At 39.6% G+C, this 15,432-nt stretch overlaps 1 protein-coding gene across 21 annotated transcripts in view; it reads left to right on the top strand.

Annotated features, from left to right (window-relative positions):
* The window catches only part of CADM2 (cell adhesion molecule 2), a 1,056,973-nt gene that overhangs the window by 918,052 nt on the left and 123,489 nt on the right, over positions 1 to 15,432 (top strand). For all 21 annotated transcript variants that reach the window (XR_010594295.1, XM_024102051.3, XM_065575421.1 and 18 more), the window contains one exon: positions 1,512 to 1,602. Coding sequence is in view for 20 of the 21 variants with exons in the window: in XM_024102051.3 (XP_023957819.1) it covers positions 1,512 to 1,602 (91 nt within the window). In the remaining variant the exon portion in view is untranslated. The remainder of the gene's footprint in view (positions 1 to 1,511; positions 1,603 to 15,432) is intronic.

Genomic DNA, 15,432 nt, shown 5'->3' with positions numbered 1-15,432 from the left:
AGCAGGATTAGGATATATAATCCAGGGAGCAGGATTAGGAGCAGCGTGCATCAAATTAAGTAGGAACTGGAAACTGCAGCAGGATGTTGGAAACAGCACTTCATTGATCTGTACAAGAACAGAACAATGTAAATTTAATTTTCTGAAAACCTCTTTACTCCCTTTATTTGGATCATTTACAAACACTCATTTAACAGCTTTTTTTTAAAATTACTTTTAATAATGTAAGAGGATTTCAGCCAGTGATGCCAGCCTTGATGTTCCTGTTTCGTTCTCTAACTCTAATGTTCATGCCTGCTTCAGTGCCATCCTTATACCTGGAATGACCTCTCAATCCCACTGCACTTGTTTCCTCCCTCCCTCATTTAAATTCAATTCTGTGTTTCACAATTTGTTGCCATCAGAATGACTGTGATGTAGCTCTTTTGACATTGTCACTGCACTGCCAGCTCAAATAGGAATTGCAAATTGGCTGGGACAGCGCAAACTCTGGTTTGAAACTAAAAATATTTCATGATTAGCAAATATACCCTGCATCAAATGCATTAAAAAGTCACCTGAAAAACAAGTGAAAGATAACAGGAGTTATATTTGCCTATTAAGTTTGAAAATTTTCCTCAGTGTGACATGTATCGCCTAGAGAAAAATATATCCTTCAAAGAAATTTCCTGTGTGTTTGTGTGTATTACTCTTAAATTACATGGTAAACTTTTAATTACTTGAAAATATGTTTACAAGTCAGCTGTTAAAAGGTTTTAAAATAAAAGGCCTACTTTCAAAGGTCTGAAAACACATTTTTATGTTGCATACCTCATTGGAAAAATAGAAGGAGAGGTTATTACACTATGCAGAAATAGTATTTTAAAGTTTTTTAGGACAGATTACAGTCTTTTATATAGTAATTGTAGCAGATGTTTCAATCAAAATGATTTGCTAACTGTACTAAAAATGAGATTCTGTTTAAGGGCCTGCATTATTGCATTTCAGAAATAATATTCTGCATAATGTCTGTAACAAGGTATTTTATCTAAGAGCCCATTGTAGGTTTCTTATTATGGGTTCCAGGCTACTGCAACAATAAAAGTGTTATTCAAATGTACATTAATGCATTCAGTCCTCTAATAGCAGCATTCATATCCATCTATAAATAGACAAAGAAACAATTCTATCGAGTCCTTGTTATTCATCCTCAATACTTTCTTTTTGTATTTCACTTTTAATTTCCAGACCTTGGAGCACTAATACAGTGGAATTGTGTTCAATACAGCAAAATTGATTTAGTCTGGGAATATCTGTGGTTTCTAGGTTTATTAAAATTTACTTTTCCAGTTGCAGAGGTCATTTTAGTGCCATTTTCAGAATAGTGAAAACAGCTCAAGGCTTCAAATAAATGCAACTTCAACTGAAAACTAGACTTGGCATGATGTTTTATGAACATAACAGAACATACACTTACATAATAAAGCATTTTAGTGCCCTTCAACAAATAGATTTTCTTTTCTTTTTTCTAGATACACCTTCAGTTAAAATCATATCTTCCAGTTCATGGCCAGAAGAAGGACAATCTATAGTTTTGACTTGTGAATCCAAAGGAAAACCACTGTAAGTATTTACCAAGCAATACGTTTTTTTGTTATTTTCCTTATTGTGCTTTGATTGCAGACTGACTGCAAAAATCTGCTGGTTTTGTCTTTTCCTGAGTGTAAAGTGATCTCTAGTACAGAAAACCCCTTGAAGCCTGTCTTCATTAAGTGCCTGTGAAAGACTGGTCTTTTGCTTTGTCATCTATTTCAGTTTTGGGGAAGGATTCCAGCAGTGAGATTTTTTTCAGTGAAAGGTGTGCAGGATTAATCGGACACTGTTTAGATCATTGAACTGATAATAGTTGAGATAAAACATCACATGAAAAATTTTCAAATCAACATGCCTGTGAGAAAATGTACTGAACTTTCTGGCTACTTTGATTGTCATTTACATGAAAATTGGAAATGTAATGATATATGCAAATTGGCTATCCAGTTCTATCCCAATTTAAAAAATAAAGTGTGCATTAAGAAAACGAATTGTAGACATCTTAATTGTACTTGAAAATTGGTAACTATATCCCTTTCAACATTCTTTTTAACAGCCAACTCTGTCAGTATTGAAATTGCAAAGAATCTGCTATTTTTTTTTAAATATCCTAAAATGCTTTCTTTGCAATTACAATAAATCTCTAAGGCTTAACCCCTGATTTAGAAAAGTAAATTCCCAGTTGAAATGTGTTTTGAGTTTAGGCATGAATGAGTAGAACTGAAATGAGATGCCTGGATATACATGTAGGTATTAAAAATATATCTTTCGTGTAACATGAAAATAATATGCTTTGGAATATATTTGGGTATTTCTGGAATCACACTTTGATAATACTTATGTGCAAGATACATGCAAAAAGTCCTTTAATTCTCAAGGCAAATTCTTCCTTGGTATAACTCAATTAACTTTGTGGGTTTACTTAAAATAGGAACTTGCCTTTGGTGTCTGGGGTCATTTAAGAGAGATTTTTTTTAATAATTGTTTTGAGGTATCTCTCATTTGTACAAGATATATGTTCAGGTGATCTTTCAGTGATCTTATCTGTCCTTGAATTATAGAAGAAAAAGAAAATATTTTGCCCTTCAGTCTTTAGCAGCTTTGGTGTGCAGCAGATAACTATCCATCAGAAATCTTTATTGATAAAAGGAGTCACTTGTTTCACATGCCAGAAGGATAAGGCTCTTTATTGAAGGAAGCAAATAATCTCCTCACTTTATCAGGAGATTTTCTTCCAGACTATGACTTTGCAATTACAGTGCCATTATGGATGGCATTTTATGATGGCCATAAAGAATGACATATTTTATCTTGATGCATAAACTATTATACATTTCAAATTCTTTGTATGTTATGAAGGACCTTTATCAGACTTCAGGTAAATCCAATTTTAGAAAACATATTGTTATAAATAACTCATTTTTATTTAAATATGCAGGGCTATATGTTCAAAATCTTTGAAACCAAATGGAGTGTTTGCATGAATGGACTTTGTACTTATGGTGCATTTTCAAGGAAGGCATGAGTGGCACCCCAGTGGATTCAATTGTAAATTTTTGTATGTGGTGGTAGGGATGAATTAGGAGGGTAGGCAAGGAAAAGTCCACACCATGGAATTATCAAAGGAGGGAGCCTATATGCAAGTGGGCTTTGGGTTACAAATGATTTGTGCTATTAATTGCATCTCTAATTGTTCATGCCACGGAAACTACCAACACCAGCTTCTGCTATGTTGCCTCATTAGATCAGCCATTTTATACACAGCAGCCAGTGATAAACAGGTAGCCAGCCATCTGGGAAAAACCACCTGTAACTACTTGGCATGATAATAGCAGCATCATTGTGGCTACCTTTATACTCAGAATGGGAAAGGAAAGAGGAGAGGTCCATAGAGCCCATCTATGTCACAGGGTTTGTAGCTAATTAATTAGTAAAGGTAAGGGGAGGAAGAGAATGAAGTCCATGAGCCCTGTGCACAGTACAGAGCCCAACCATATCCCCCAATGGGATTTACAGGCCATAGCTTAGCTTCCTCAATATGCCACAACTTTGTGTGGTAGTTAAAATACTCCACTCTACTTTCTCTGTGGTATCTATTGTACAGTCAGTCATGTAAATCTATTGAGACTAGAGCCGGGGTAGTGCTAGGGCTGCACACAGGGATGCTAACGTGTAGTTGGAGATCATTGTGGGGGAAGGGGTCAAGGAGCAGTGTAGATGTGATTACATGCATAACCTTGAGAACTGCTGCAAACTAGCCCCATCCCAAAGGGGGCAGGGAGAATAAGGGCGAAAATGGGGTCATGGCCCTGTCTGTTCGCCCCTTTCATTGACAAGCAATTCTGAGTCAAACTAAGAGGGGTCACGCTGCACCTTTCCAAATTTGGTAGAGCTGCCACTTGAGCATATTCTTCCCCAGAGGAATTCTGCCAAAGTCAGCCAGAATTCTTCCAGGGGCTGCTTCCACTGCATTGTGACCTGTCTTCAGATCCTGCAATTTGAGCCATGGCTTAAACCCACAATAGGAACCTTTTGTTTTAAACAAGTAAATAAAGCAAAGGAAAGCTTTGGATTTAGACGTGTTTTGTACCATGGTTCTGGGCATGGTGAGTGGAGCATTTTGGTACTGTGGGAGAAGCATGTGTCTTTGTTCATTTTATTGCCAATGTGCGACAAGATCCTGGGGCTCCAATTTAAAAGAAAAGGTTGGAAAATGCTGTCCTAAATGCTATACATATGGATAATATGAAGTTTTCAAATTTCTCTCTCCACTCGTAAAAAGGTTACATCAAAGTAAAGAAAAAATGTCCAATCTGTGTACCTCAGAGGCTGTTCAAAAACAGATCATGTTGTACATTTAATTCTCTAGGAAAGTGTACCTCATTTTCTGCTAAAATGAACAACTTTGAAAAGACAAATGACACTACGCTTCTCTATGTAATGTGTAGTTCAAAATATAGGGGGAGCAAGATGCCTCAATTTTAATTTGCATTTCATTTGAACTAAGGCATGGGAATTACAGAATATCATTGTATGTTGTATACGGGAGTAAAATAGATGTTTCCACTAACTTCTTAAGCACTTTGGTATTACTCCAATGGGCAAAATTCTGCCCGTATAGAGGATAAATTCATGGAAGATAGGTCCACCTATTAGCCAGGATGGGCAGGAAGAGTGTCCCTATCCTCTGTTTGCCAGAAGCTGGGAATGAGTGACAGGGAATGGATCATTTGGTGATTACCTGTTCTGTTCATTCCCTCTGGGCACCTGACACTGGTCACTGTTGGAAGACAGGATACTGGGCTAGATGCATCTTTGGTCTGACCCAGTAGAGCCATTCTTATGTTCTCATAAAAATGACCACATCAGAAATATCTCTTTATTTTAAAGAATAGAACAGTATAAGTATCAAGATATAACAGATTTTCCCCTCCAAGCATATACATATTTTCAACATTTTTCTTCAGTCTTCTTTGCCTCTAGACCCAGGCTGGTCTGTAGGAAAATGGAGAGAGATGCTATAATTAAAAATGTGCAATATCAAGTTTGTCCCACAAAATCCAGCTCTTTCAACTCTAAATGAGGCATGCTGCATGATAATCAGATGATATTACAAACCCATTCACCTATGACAATCAATCCCTGGAAAATAATAATGTGCTCTTCATACAACAAGTACAAGAGTTCTTTGTATAGAAGAGTTCTTTGTATTCATTCTGATGGGGGTGGGGAAATAATATACCAGATATATACAGCCCTCTGCTACTTTCTCCTTATCCTCTGACATTGCTGTGTGTGGTTTTCTCTCCCCACCATCATCAGTAGAAACAAAAGTTATGGTCAGCAGTAGCTTTTGTTTGACAGGAGTCAGAATAGAATTAGTTTGCTTGTTATACAGGTCTTTTTCAGTAGTAGCATCTCGTTTGACTGATGGTGATGTGGCAGACAGAGTTTCTTTTTTCATAGATTCATAGATTCTAGGACTGGAAGGGACCTCGAGAAGTCATCAAGTCCAGTCCCCTGCCCGCATGGCAGGACCATTTTAAGCAAATGCTGGGGTGATGTCTTGTCTCAGGTTGCAGTTGGTTACAGTGTCTGTCTTGTCATTGTGGATCCTACTGTTGATATGCTTTGAGTGTGAGGACTTCATGGCTATTTTTGAAAAATATTGCTGTATTTTGCAGTTCTGGACTAAAACATTTTGCTAGTTTTTTTGTCTGTTGAATGACTGTGTAACTTGGCCCAAGACCAAGTTAGTGCACTTGATACAACTATTAAAGAACATGCTTCCCTGTTTCTGGAGAGACCATTGTACTTTTCCATCCATACTGAAACTTATCACTTTCCTTTTCAGTCCTCGGAGTTCCTTTTCTCTTCTTCTTGACCCTGGGTGGATTCCCAGACAGCTAACAGGCTATAACAATTTTCCACTTTTCAGACTACACCTGCCTAATATATCTAAAGAATCATAATCTTTAAATACATTTGTTTCAAATGTCTCTCTTGCAGGTTAGTGTAATTTTATCTAAATCTGTGTTAAATAATTGTTCAGAGAAGGCTATCTGACTACCCTACAGAAATATTGCACTCAAACAGTCTTCCAGCAGAACTCTTCTGTAATGTCCAATGTAGATTTCCTTCCTATTACATCCAGGCCTATATATCAACAGTAGGGCCCACCAGTATTCCCATATATTAAACAAATATTCATAGTTTGAAATTTTTTAAGGTTGGGGAAAAAAAGTAAAAGAATTTAAAAACCAGAATACTGATGAGTTCTATTGTCTGTATTGTCAGAAGATTGAAGAAGCAACATTTTGCTTGTTACCCCAAGTTATACCTTCTAGTCACCATTTTGTCATTCAGAACAATAGGTTCTGATGGCTAAAGACTGACATAAAGCTGAATTCAAAATTGCACCCAACTGTATATCAAGCGTTTGAGAATAAAGTGCATTATAATGCAAAAAGATAAATATTTAGTATTCTTAGCCAGCACTTTCACCAAGGAGTGCATGAAATGTCTTTTCTAATTAGGTGAGGGCAAAGTCTCAGCATAGATTTGAAATAAATCTCAAAAATTAATACATTAATAATTATTTAGTAATGGTTATTATTTAGGGCTGTATCTTGCTAACTGATGTGCAAAGGACAAAGAGGGTGTTGAAAGTCTTAACACCATGGAAGCAGCAGGGAAGAATCTTTCCACAGAGCTTAAGAGAGCACTAATATAGTAATGATATCGCTCCCATTGACTTCAGGGGAGCCATAATTACACCTAGGTCCCCAAAAGGCTGTTTCAGGGCATATTTAACCACCCTCTGCCAGCCAGCATATGGGCGGTGGTGATCAGCAGGATTAGCTGGCAGCAGGCGAACACTTTTCAGGCCAAGAGGAACAGGAAAGTGTGCTCCCTGACCTGTTGTGAGGACTCCTGCAATGGCTAACAGATGTCTGTAGCAGAGGACATACTAGTCACTGTCTCTGCACTAGCCAGGGTAGAGTTTAGCTCTTAACCTTTATGGAAATGCAAATTGAAAGGAAATTGGGGAATGTTTTTTTTTCTGACAAGAATAGATAAATCTCTATACTCCTTATCAAGCTGATGTGGACTGAAGTTTAAAAATCTATCTGAGCAATAATGATTTTGATATAGAATTCAAGGCTGAAAAGCCATAGAGTCTTTGTTTCAGAAGAAGCCCAATATACACTCCCTTATGTAACACTATAGCATCATTCATCAAACTATCTGAAATAGTGGGGAGAGAGCAGAATCAGTGAGGCACACTATTGTTATAAATGCCCAATAATACAAAATACAGCTCTGACAGATATGTCAATTTCCTGAAAGATCCTTGAAAGACCTTATTATATTAAGTTTTTATGTACTATTGTGGACTGGGATTGCATGTAACTTGTCTAGGTGGGGAGATGAGACAGATGTGAGATCTGGGGGTTCAAAAGTATACATGGGAAATGTGCCATATACATTTTGGACTTTGGGGGCAATAAGTGTTTAGTGGAGTTCCTAGGGAGAGGTTAATGCACATTCCTGAAGTGGGTTATGCAAAAATCCAATCTTTTGAAGATATGTTCTGAGCAGTGGGTCATTGTCTACTGATTACCTGTTACAGAGGCCAAAATCAAAGGTCTGAATTGTATGAAAAAATGGTTCTTCTGCCCAGTCTCTGTTCTGGTTCTAAAATGGATACGAATTTGTAACCATGGGGAAAACCCAGTTGTGGGTTTTGAAGAACTAAAATGTACCAGAACCCTAGGTTGGAGTTAGGGGTGACCTCTGGTAAGCTTTTTAGCATGTGTTTAGGTTCTTTTATTGGTTTAATATGTTTGCCTTTATCTTAAAAATAAATGTGCTCACATAAAAGGAGTTATGTGGTAGCTTATAACTTTAGACTATATCATACCTCTTGGAGCGAAAGCAAAGAGCAGGCACTGGCCTTTTAGGCAGTCTGGCTTGCTGGGGGTGTTTCAGTGTAAGGCAGGGAGTTGGACAGCAGTGGTGCAAGTAGAACAGTATGGTCAAGTGTGCTGTACCATTAAGATATTTATTGCCAGTATGCCATGCTATAAAGACATAGGAGCAGAACGTGGGCTGCCGGGTGGCCCCATGCCGGCAGCTCCTCCAGTGCGGCTGTACGGTCCCCAGCCCCACCGCCAGCCCTTCCACACAGCTCTGTCTTCCGTTTGAGGTCTGTACAGCCCTGCTAGAAGATAGGGCTGGGGAAGGTACAGCCGCATCAGACGAGCTGCTGGCGTGGGGACTCCTGGTAGCCCCACATTCTGCTCCTTTCACCGCTGTGGTTCCGGAGAGCTCTGCGGTTCAGAAATCTGTATCTGGCACAGTGAGAAGATAGAGGTTCCGTCCCCCACCATAACGTGGGATAGGGAGGGGATGGGCAGAGCGCAGGGGTCCTGGGGTGGGGTGGAGTGGAGTCATGTGTGGGGGTCACGTGAAGAGGTCGTGTGCCCCCCACTTTTAGCTGGTGCTCCCCCTTTGTGTCCCTCCCATGAGTTACCTATGCGCTGTGTACTGGTAAGAAATAAATTCTACTTGAACCACTGCTGGACAGCCTTAATATCCCCAGTCATGAGTAAGAGAGATGTGGATCTCTACCCCAGAGAGGTGATGGCTGAGGAACCTTTAAGTGGATGCACTCGGGGGACCACAGAGGCGGGAAATACAGGGGCAGTTTCCCTGAAACTGATAGCAGTCACGTCAGCAACAGGGTAATAAAAGTTTGTCTGGTCTTAATAAACAGGGGAGACCACATAACCAAATGAACTTGCTTTGTATCAGGGGGAAAAAAAACAGGTATAAGCTATGTTTTATGGTATTAGCAGAATGTATTAGATTAATAGAAAGTTGAAGATGAAGACAAGCCTTTCTATTTTAATACTTATTTCTGGAAGGCATGCTGAAATGAGACATACACTCTGATTCCTTTGGAATGGATGATGCAAAGAAACTTTAAGATTTATTGCAATAATAATGTGAATGGATATACTATATCCCCGAGTGGGCCCAGTGTGGTTGGGTGTGTGACCTGGGAAGGACACCACAGGGTTGCTAGCTCAGGAAGGAAAAGTACATGAACATAGCTAAGAGTCACCTGGGGCTCATTAGCATGGAAACCAGGGCCAGCTCCAGGATTTTGGCCATCCCAAGCAACCAAAAAGGGGAAAGAAAAAAAAAAGCCACGATCACGATCTGCGGCGGCAATTCGGCGGAAGGTCCTTCGCTCTGAGCGGGAGTGAGGGACCGTCTGCCGAATTGCCGCCAAATAGCTGGACCTGCTGCCCCTCTCCGGAGTGGCCGCCCCAAACACCTGCTTGCCAAGCTGGTGCCTGGAGCCGGCCCTGCTGCAAACAACCCAGCCTGGAGTGGACATAAGATTCAGCAAGGGACTTGCTGGAAGTGACTGGATTCCTTTTGCACCAGCAGATATGATTGTATCCAAGCAGTCAAGCTAGGAGAAGTTAGTTGCTTTTGAAGCCCGGACTCTGTTGAAAACAATTGAGAGGATTGTTTGTTTTGTTTAGCCCCTAAGGATAAGTTTGGAACTTCCATTTCCTCTTTCTGAGGAAATAAGAAATTAAAGATGTCATATTTTCCCATGTGAGGAGAAGGGGCACCATAAACAGCTGTTTAGTTTAAAGTTTTGAGACAGGACTTTGGGTTTTCTGTTTATCCCTTTGTGAAGAAAGGAGTGATAGAATTCTGTTTTCAGTGTCTTGAGGAAGAAACAGACTTAGTTTGTTCTGATGCTTTGCCAGCCTGATCCCTCTCTTTTGTAGAAATGAAGGCATTGAAGGCTGAGTTTAATTTATTATTATTTATAATTTGGCAGGGCTCCTGAAGATTTAACCCTAACCCTGAAGAAAGGTTTAGCTGGACTTCTTAAAGGGTCAGAAATCCAGGTGAGGAAGGAAATAATTTTGTAAGTTAGACAGTAAGGAGATTGTAGTAATGCTTGTTTCACAAACTGTCTTTTGTCTTGGTCCCCAGAGTGGAATTCACGGGCATAGGATAGGCAGGAACAACCTTTTCCCCTCAGCATTGTTATTCCTTCAGAAACAACTTTTTTCAAACTGAAGAAACTCAGAGCCTCAGATTAGGTGTTCTGGGGTAGCAGTTGAATTTTTCCCATTTTCCCCCCCTTCCTTTGTAAAGCGATACATGTCTGGGAGAGATTTGCCTGCTATTCCAGGAAAGATTGAAGACTGTTTGTGCACAAAAGCTAGAATCAAACTTTCAAAAAGGATCCCTGCTTCATTCAGTGAATGAGTAGTTATTCAGTATTTCTCTTTATCCTGCACAATCAATGTATGGCCCCAGGCCTTATTTACTGGGCACCATCCAAACCCTGCACTAACTGTATCCCCCAGTGGCCCAATATGGTTGTGTGTGGCACCTGGGAAGGACACCACAGGGCTGCAAGCTCAGGAAGGAAAAGTACATGAACATAGCTAAGAGTCACCCGGGGCTCATTAGCCTGCAAACAACCCAGCTTGGAGTGGATATAAAATTCAGCAAGGAAGTGCATATGCTAGAAGTGACAAGACTGTAGAAAGGATTCCTTTACATCAGCAAATATGACTGATTTCCTCCTGGGTGGGTCAATAGTGCTCTCATCATAGTGTCCATCCATCATACATTAATGAATTTATCTTCCCAACATATTAGAGATTAGGTGGTACCAGTAGCTGAAAGCCCATACTGTCATAAGGGTGTAATTCGTAAAGTCATATGTGTAAAAAGGCCAAAAAGGCCTGAGAACTTAAAAATTGGGTAGTAACCAGCCATGAATCCCAGTGATGATTAAACTTTGTGATATTCTGAACAAAAAGAGTTCTCAGCCATGCTTATAGCTGTTTCCATCATTTCACACTGACTCAACAGACATGCTAGTGTAACCCAGGCCAGCTTGGTATGGCACTCTGTTCCCCTCTAGTAGCACCTAATAGACCAGCCAGAGGTTGATGAACCTGCCACAGCCTTGGCTAAAAGACAGGTCTTTTAGCTCAGGAGTTACCAAACTGGTTTGTGTATCATGAGGGTATGCGAGACATCTCGGGGGGGAGGGAGGTTCAGTTCGGGCTTCACAGGTTCAGTTGCCCAGCAACTGTCCAGTCTAACTGAGCTCAGAATTTAGTTCAGGTTTGTGTTTCTGTTTTTGGTTGTATATGTTGCACTATAACTATATCTGCACGTAACAGTGTACACAAAGTATCAGTGGTGAGAAAGGTAGGGGGATGCAGGCAGCTGCTAGATCAGGAAGGGGGTAAGAAAAGTTTGGGAACCTCTATTTTAGTTCATGTAGTAGACAGTAGAGGCTCATGCATTAAGCTTCAGAGGTCACAGGTTTGATCACAGCTGCCAATGACAGGAATCTGTTGGCATTACACTAGGCTTCAGTGTGACACACAGAGTGACAATCCTGGAATCTTATTATATAGTTAATCGTACATTTAGGGTAGTTTCTGTGTTTTTATGTGTGTTTGTAATGTATGTAGAAGGGGCCACAATGCAGATTGGGCCCTCTGGCCGCTACTGCAATATAAATGCATTATATGGAAAATTGGATGGGGTTTTATCCATATCCTGGTTGAAATATTGCTCCAATAAAAACAAATGTGGTACCAAGATTTTTTTCCTCCACAGCCTTAGTTGTAGCTGTCTCATAAGAGAATCTAAATAATAATCCTAAATTTGCCAATATTTCCAAATTTGCCTGGAAAGAAGCCACCTTAAATTGGAAGAAAAATCCTAATTGAAAGAAAAGAGGGGTGAGTCTTGGATTTTTTTAACCTTTTGTCTACCTTCAATTAAGAGCTGAGGTGGATGCATTTAAACTTTGAAATCAGCCGTGGATTGAAACAGAACAAAATATATGCCCAGAAGACACATTTGGACATCTGTTATGACATAAAATGTGGAGAGGTCTAAGCAGGTATATAATAATCAAATAACTTGTTTTGCAAACATGGGATTTTTTGCTCACTTCCCCATATATTGTCCCACAATAAGTTCCCTTTATACATTTCAACCTTATGGACAGATTAATAAAAATTCATGAAATCCAATAAAGACAAGTGCAAAATACTTCACTCAGTAAAAATCTAATGCACAGCTACAAAATGGGTAATAACTGGCTAGGTGGTAGTACTGCTGAAAAGTCTCTGGAGGTTATAGTGGATCACATATTGACGATGAGTGAAAAGGGCTAATACCATTCTCGGGTGTATTAACAAGAATGTCATATGTAAAATACAGGCGGTAATTGTCCCTCTCTACTCAGCACTAGTGCGGCCTTGGCTGGAATACTGAGTTCAATCCTCGACACCACACTTTAGGAGAGATGTGGACAAATTGAGTCCAGAGGAAAACAATACAAATCATAATAGGTTTAGAAAACCAGACCTGCAAGGAAAGGTTTAAAAAAAAAAAACAGTCCTGAGAAAAGGGGACTAAGGGAGGACCTGATAACGTTCTTCAGATATGTTAAGCACTGTTATAAAGAGGATGGTGAGCAAGTATTCTCCAAGTCCACTTAAGGTAGGACAAGAAGATAATGGGTTTAATCTGCAGCAAGGGAGGTTGAGGTTATATATTAGGAAAAAAACTGTCCAATGGCAAGTGTAATTAAGCCCTTGAATAGGCTTCCAAGGGAAGTTGTGGAAACCCATCACTTGAGGTTTTCAAGAGCAGGTTGGACAAACACCTATCAGGGATGGTCTAAGTTTCCTTTGTCCTGCCTCAGCGCAGGGGGCTGGACTTGATCACTTCTCAAGGTCCCCTCCAGCCCTATGTTTCTGATTCTCTAACCACACAACTTCACAGTTCAATCACATATTTAGCCTTTTCAACCACACACACAGCACCATGTCCATGTAAATAAAAAAGAAAACCCATCCATAACTGCCCACTGCACTATAATTTCCCCCCTGGGAGAGGTTGGAAGAGAGAATGAACTACAGGAAGGCACCCTAATACTACAAGTATGAGGGCAGTATTAGAGTCTATGTAAAACAGACATGTTCTAAGTGTTTTTTTAACTATTATTTTCAAGGAGCTGCATTTTAATGATCTGTACTACCTTTATTTATAGTGTATGCTCCATCATTTTCAACTAAATGTTCTTATGGAACTTACGGAAGTCTCACCTGAACATGCAGAACCAAGATTATGATTCTTATGAGGAAATAGGCTTGGTGAACCTTTCCTGATAGACAATTGATCTTTGTAATAAAACACCAATTATGTTGAAGGATCATGTAAGTGTTCAGTTTGTAACCTTACACACCAATATTACAGTGACTTTAAGATTCCAGTATGGGAATATATTAGTATATACATAGATCAATATATTAAAACAAAGGTAACATTTCTATTGAGGTATAAACCTGTATTTAACATATTACATTTCAAATTGTGGTTATTTTTGCTATCTGTGAGTCTGCATCTTCATTTTACAATTGGGAATTTTTTATTTGTGTAATTATTAACAGCGTAGGGAAATTGATGCAATAAAAGTATGGCATGCAAGATGAAACAGATGGGAGCATTAGTGCCCATTTAAATATTACGCTTTACAATAAAATCTACTGCAGTTCTTGAGAACTTCCCCTCTCATGTTCTGCGGTGTTTACTCATACAATGGTGCAGAAATTACAGTGTGAAAAACAACTAAATGCAGCATTTTTAGTGCTCATTAAATCCCTTTTTATTGTGTATGCCTTTTAAAATAATTCTCCTCTTTGCTCCTGGCTGGTATGCCTGGCAAAAAAGAAGCTGACAGAGATTGTCTGCAGCTTTAAACAGACTTAAAAAAAAATCAATAAAAAAGTATAATATAGAAAAATGTAAAATATTGAGACACATTCTAACTTTAGGCTGTATTCAATTTGGAGTATGTGAAACAAAGTATAGTCAGTATTTAGGGGGGCAGGCAATCTTTTAGATGTAATTTTTATTAAGAATATTTCAAATCCATTATCATTACAGTTACAATTACTGTCTTAAATCAGCAGTCAATAGCATAACCTAAAAACATAATCTAAGCAAACATATCTGTTCATAGAAATCTGTTGGTGTATATCATACCATTCTGCAGAAACACCTGCATCCTTGACATTGCAGAATTTTAGCCTCCTTATACTTTAGCCCCCTATACTGTATATCCTCTGTACAGTGAACTTAGTCTGACCCACCTAACTCGCAGATTTGAGGGCATCTATGGAGCACTGTGAATTTGGACAGACCATTAAAGATTGTATTCCCCATCTCTCCTCCAGCCTTCGTGGCAGCACAGTTTCCCCAGAAACTGCAAATGCTACAGAGTAGCAGTGATGGATGCAGTCTTTCTATATGGATGAAAACATGCATCAAAAGGAAAATAGAGCAAAAAGATTAGGATTCTTTAACATGTTTAGTATGTTTATAGCACTTCTGTACTCCTCTTCAATGCAAGAAAAGTCCCATTCATTCAAATTCATGTGCCTGCATTTTTTAAAATGTATCTTCAAATGTTACAGAAACACTGTTTCAGAGTGCAAGACACTCTGCTTTAGAGAATTCTTTACAATGTTATTGGCAATATTCTTATCCCTTTCCCTGTGAAACTAGGAGCCTTTGACCTAGTCTATGCTGGCAGTGGCATGTGGTGTATGTGTAGCTACTTTGTGGCAATGAAAGGTAGGCTGTGTGCACACTCGCTGTGATGTGTAGCTATGCGTGACAGTGAAAGACTCCAACAAAAGGCCTCCCTGCTGCCAGACCCTTTCCCTGATGCCTCCCCCCTGCTGGAGCCTTTCTCTGCTGCTGGAGTCCTTCACTGCAGTGAGGAAAGGCTCCATCAGTAGGGATGCAGCGGGGCATTACATGGCTAAAAATAGCAGCATAAACATGTGAGGTACTGCTAGGGCATGTAGAGAGGCCTGGAGGGTATATGCCCTAGGGTTGTGGCATGTAGGACACTGTACTCTTCTTGCCTAATCAGTGCCTCACTGTCTATAATGCTATTTATATTCATGCTAGCTGGGCATGCAGTGTCTGTACTCTGTACGCTGGTGTTAGTATAGACCTACCCTTAGTTACCATAGGCAATATTGCTCCTTCTTGCAGGAAAACCTAAGGAAGGGGATTTACGAGACAATGAAGGCCCACCCACAAACCCAAAGGTATCTGTAGTTGCTCACTGCCCTTCTGCAGTTCTCCTGTCCCTGCAGATACTGCCAGAGACACCCCTGGACACAGCAATTTAACCAGATCACTTAAAAATGCCATTACACTTCATAAAAACATAAGAACAGCCATACTGGGTCAGACCAGTGGTCCATC

Source organism: Chrysemys picta, chromosome 1 (assembly GCF_011386835.1).
Source record: "Chrysemys picta bellii isolate R12L10 chromosome 1, ASM1138683v2, whole genome shotgun sequence".
In the NCBI taxonomy this organism is placed as follows: Eukaryota; Metazoa; Chordata; order Testudines; family Emydidae; genus Chrysemys; species Chrysemys picta.
Note: the sequence above shows the minus strand (reverse complement) of the source record. Positions and strands in the feature narration are given on the sequence as shown.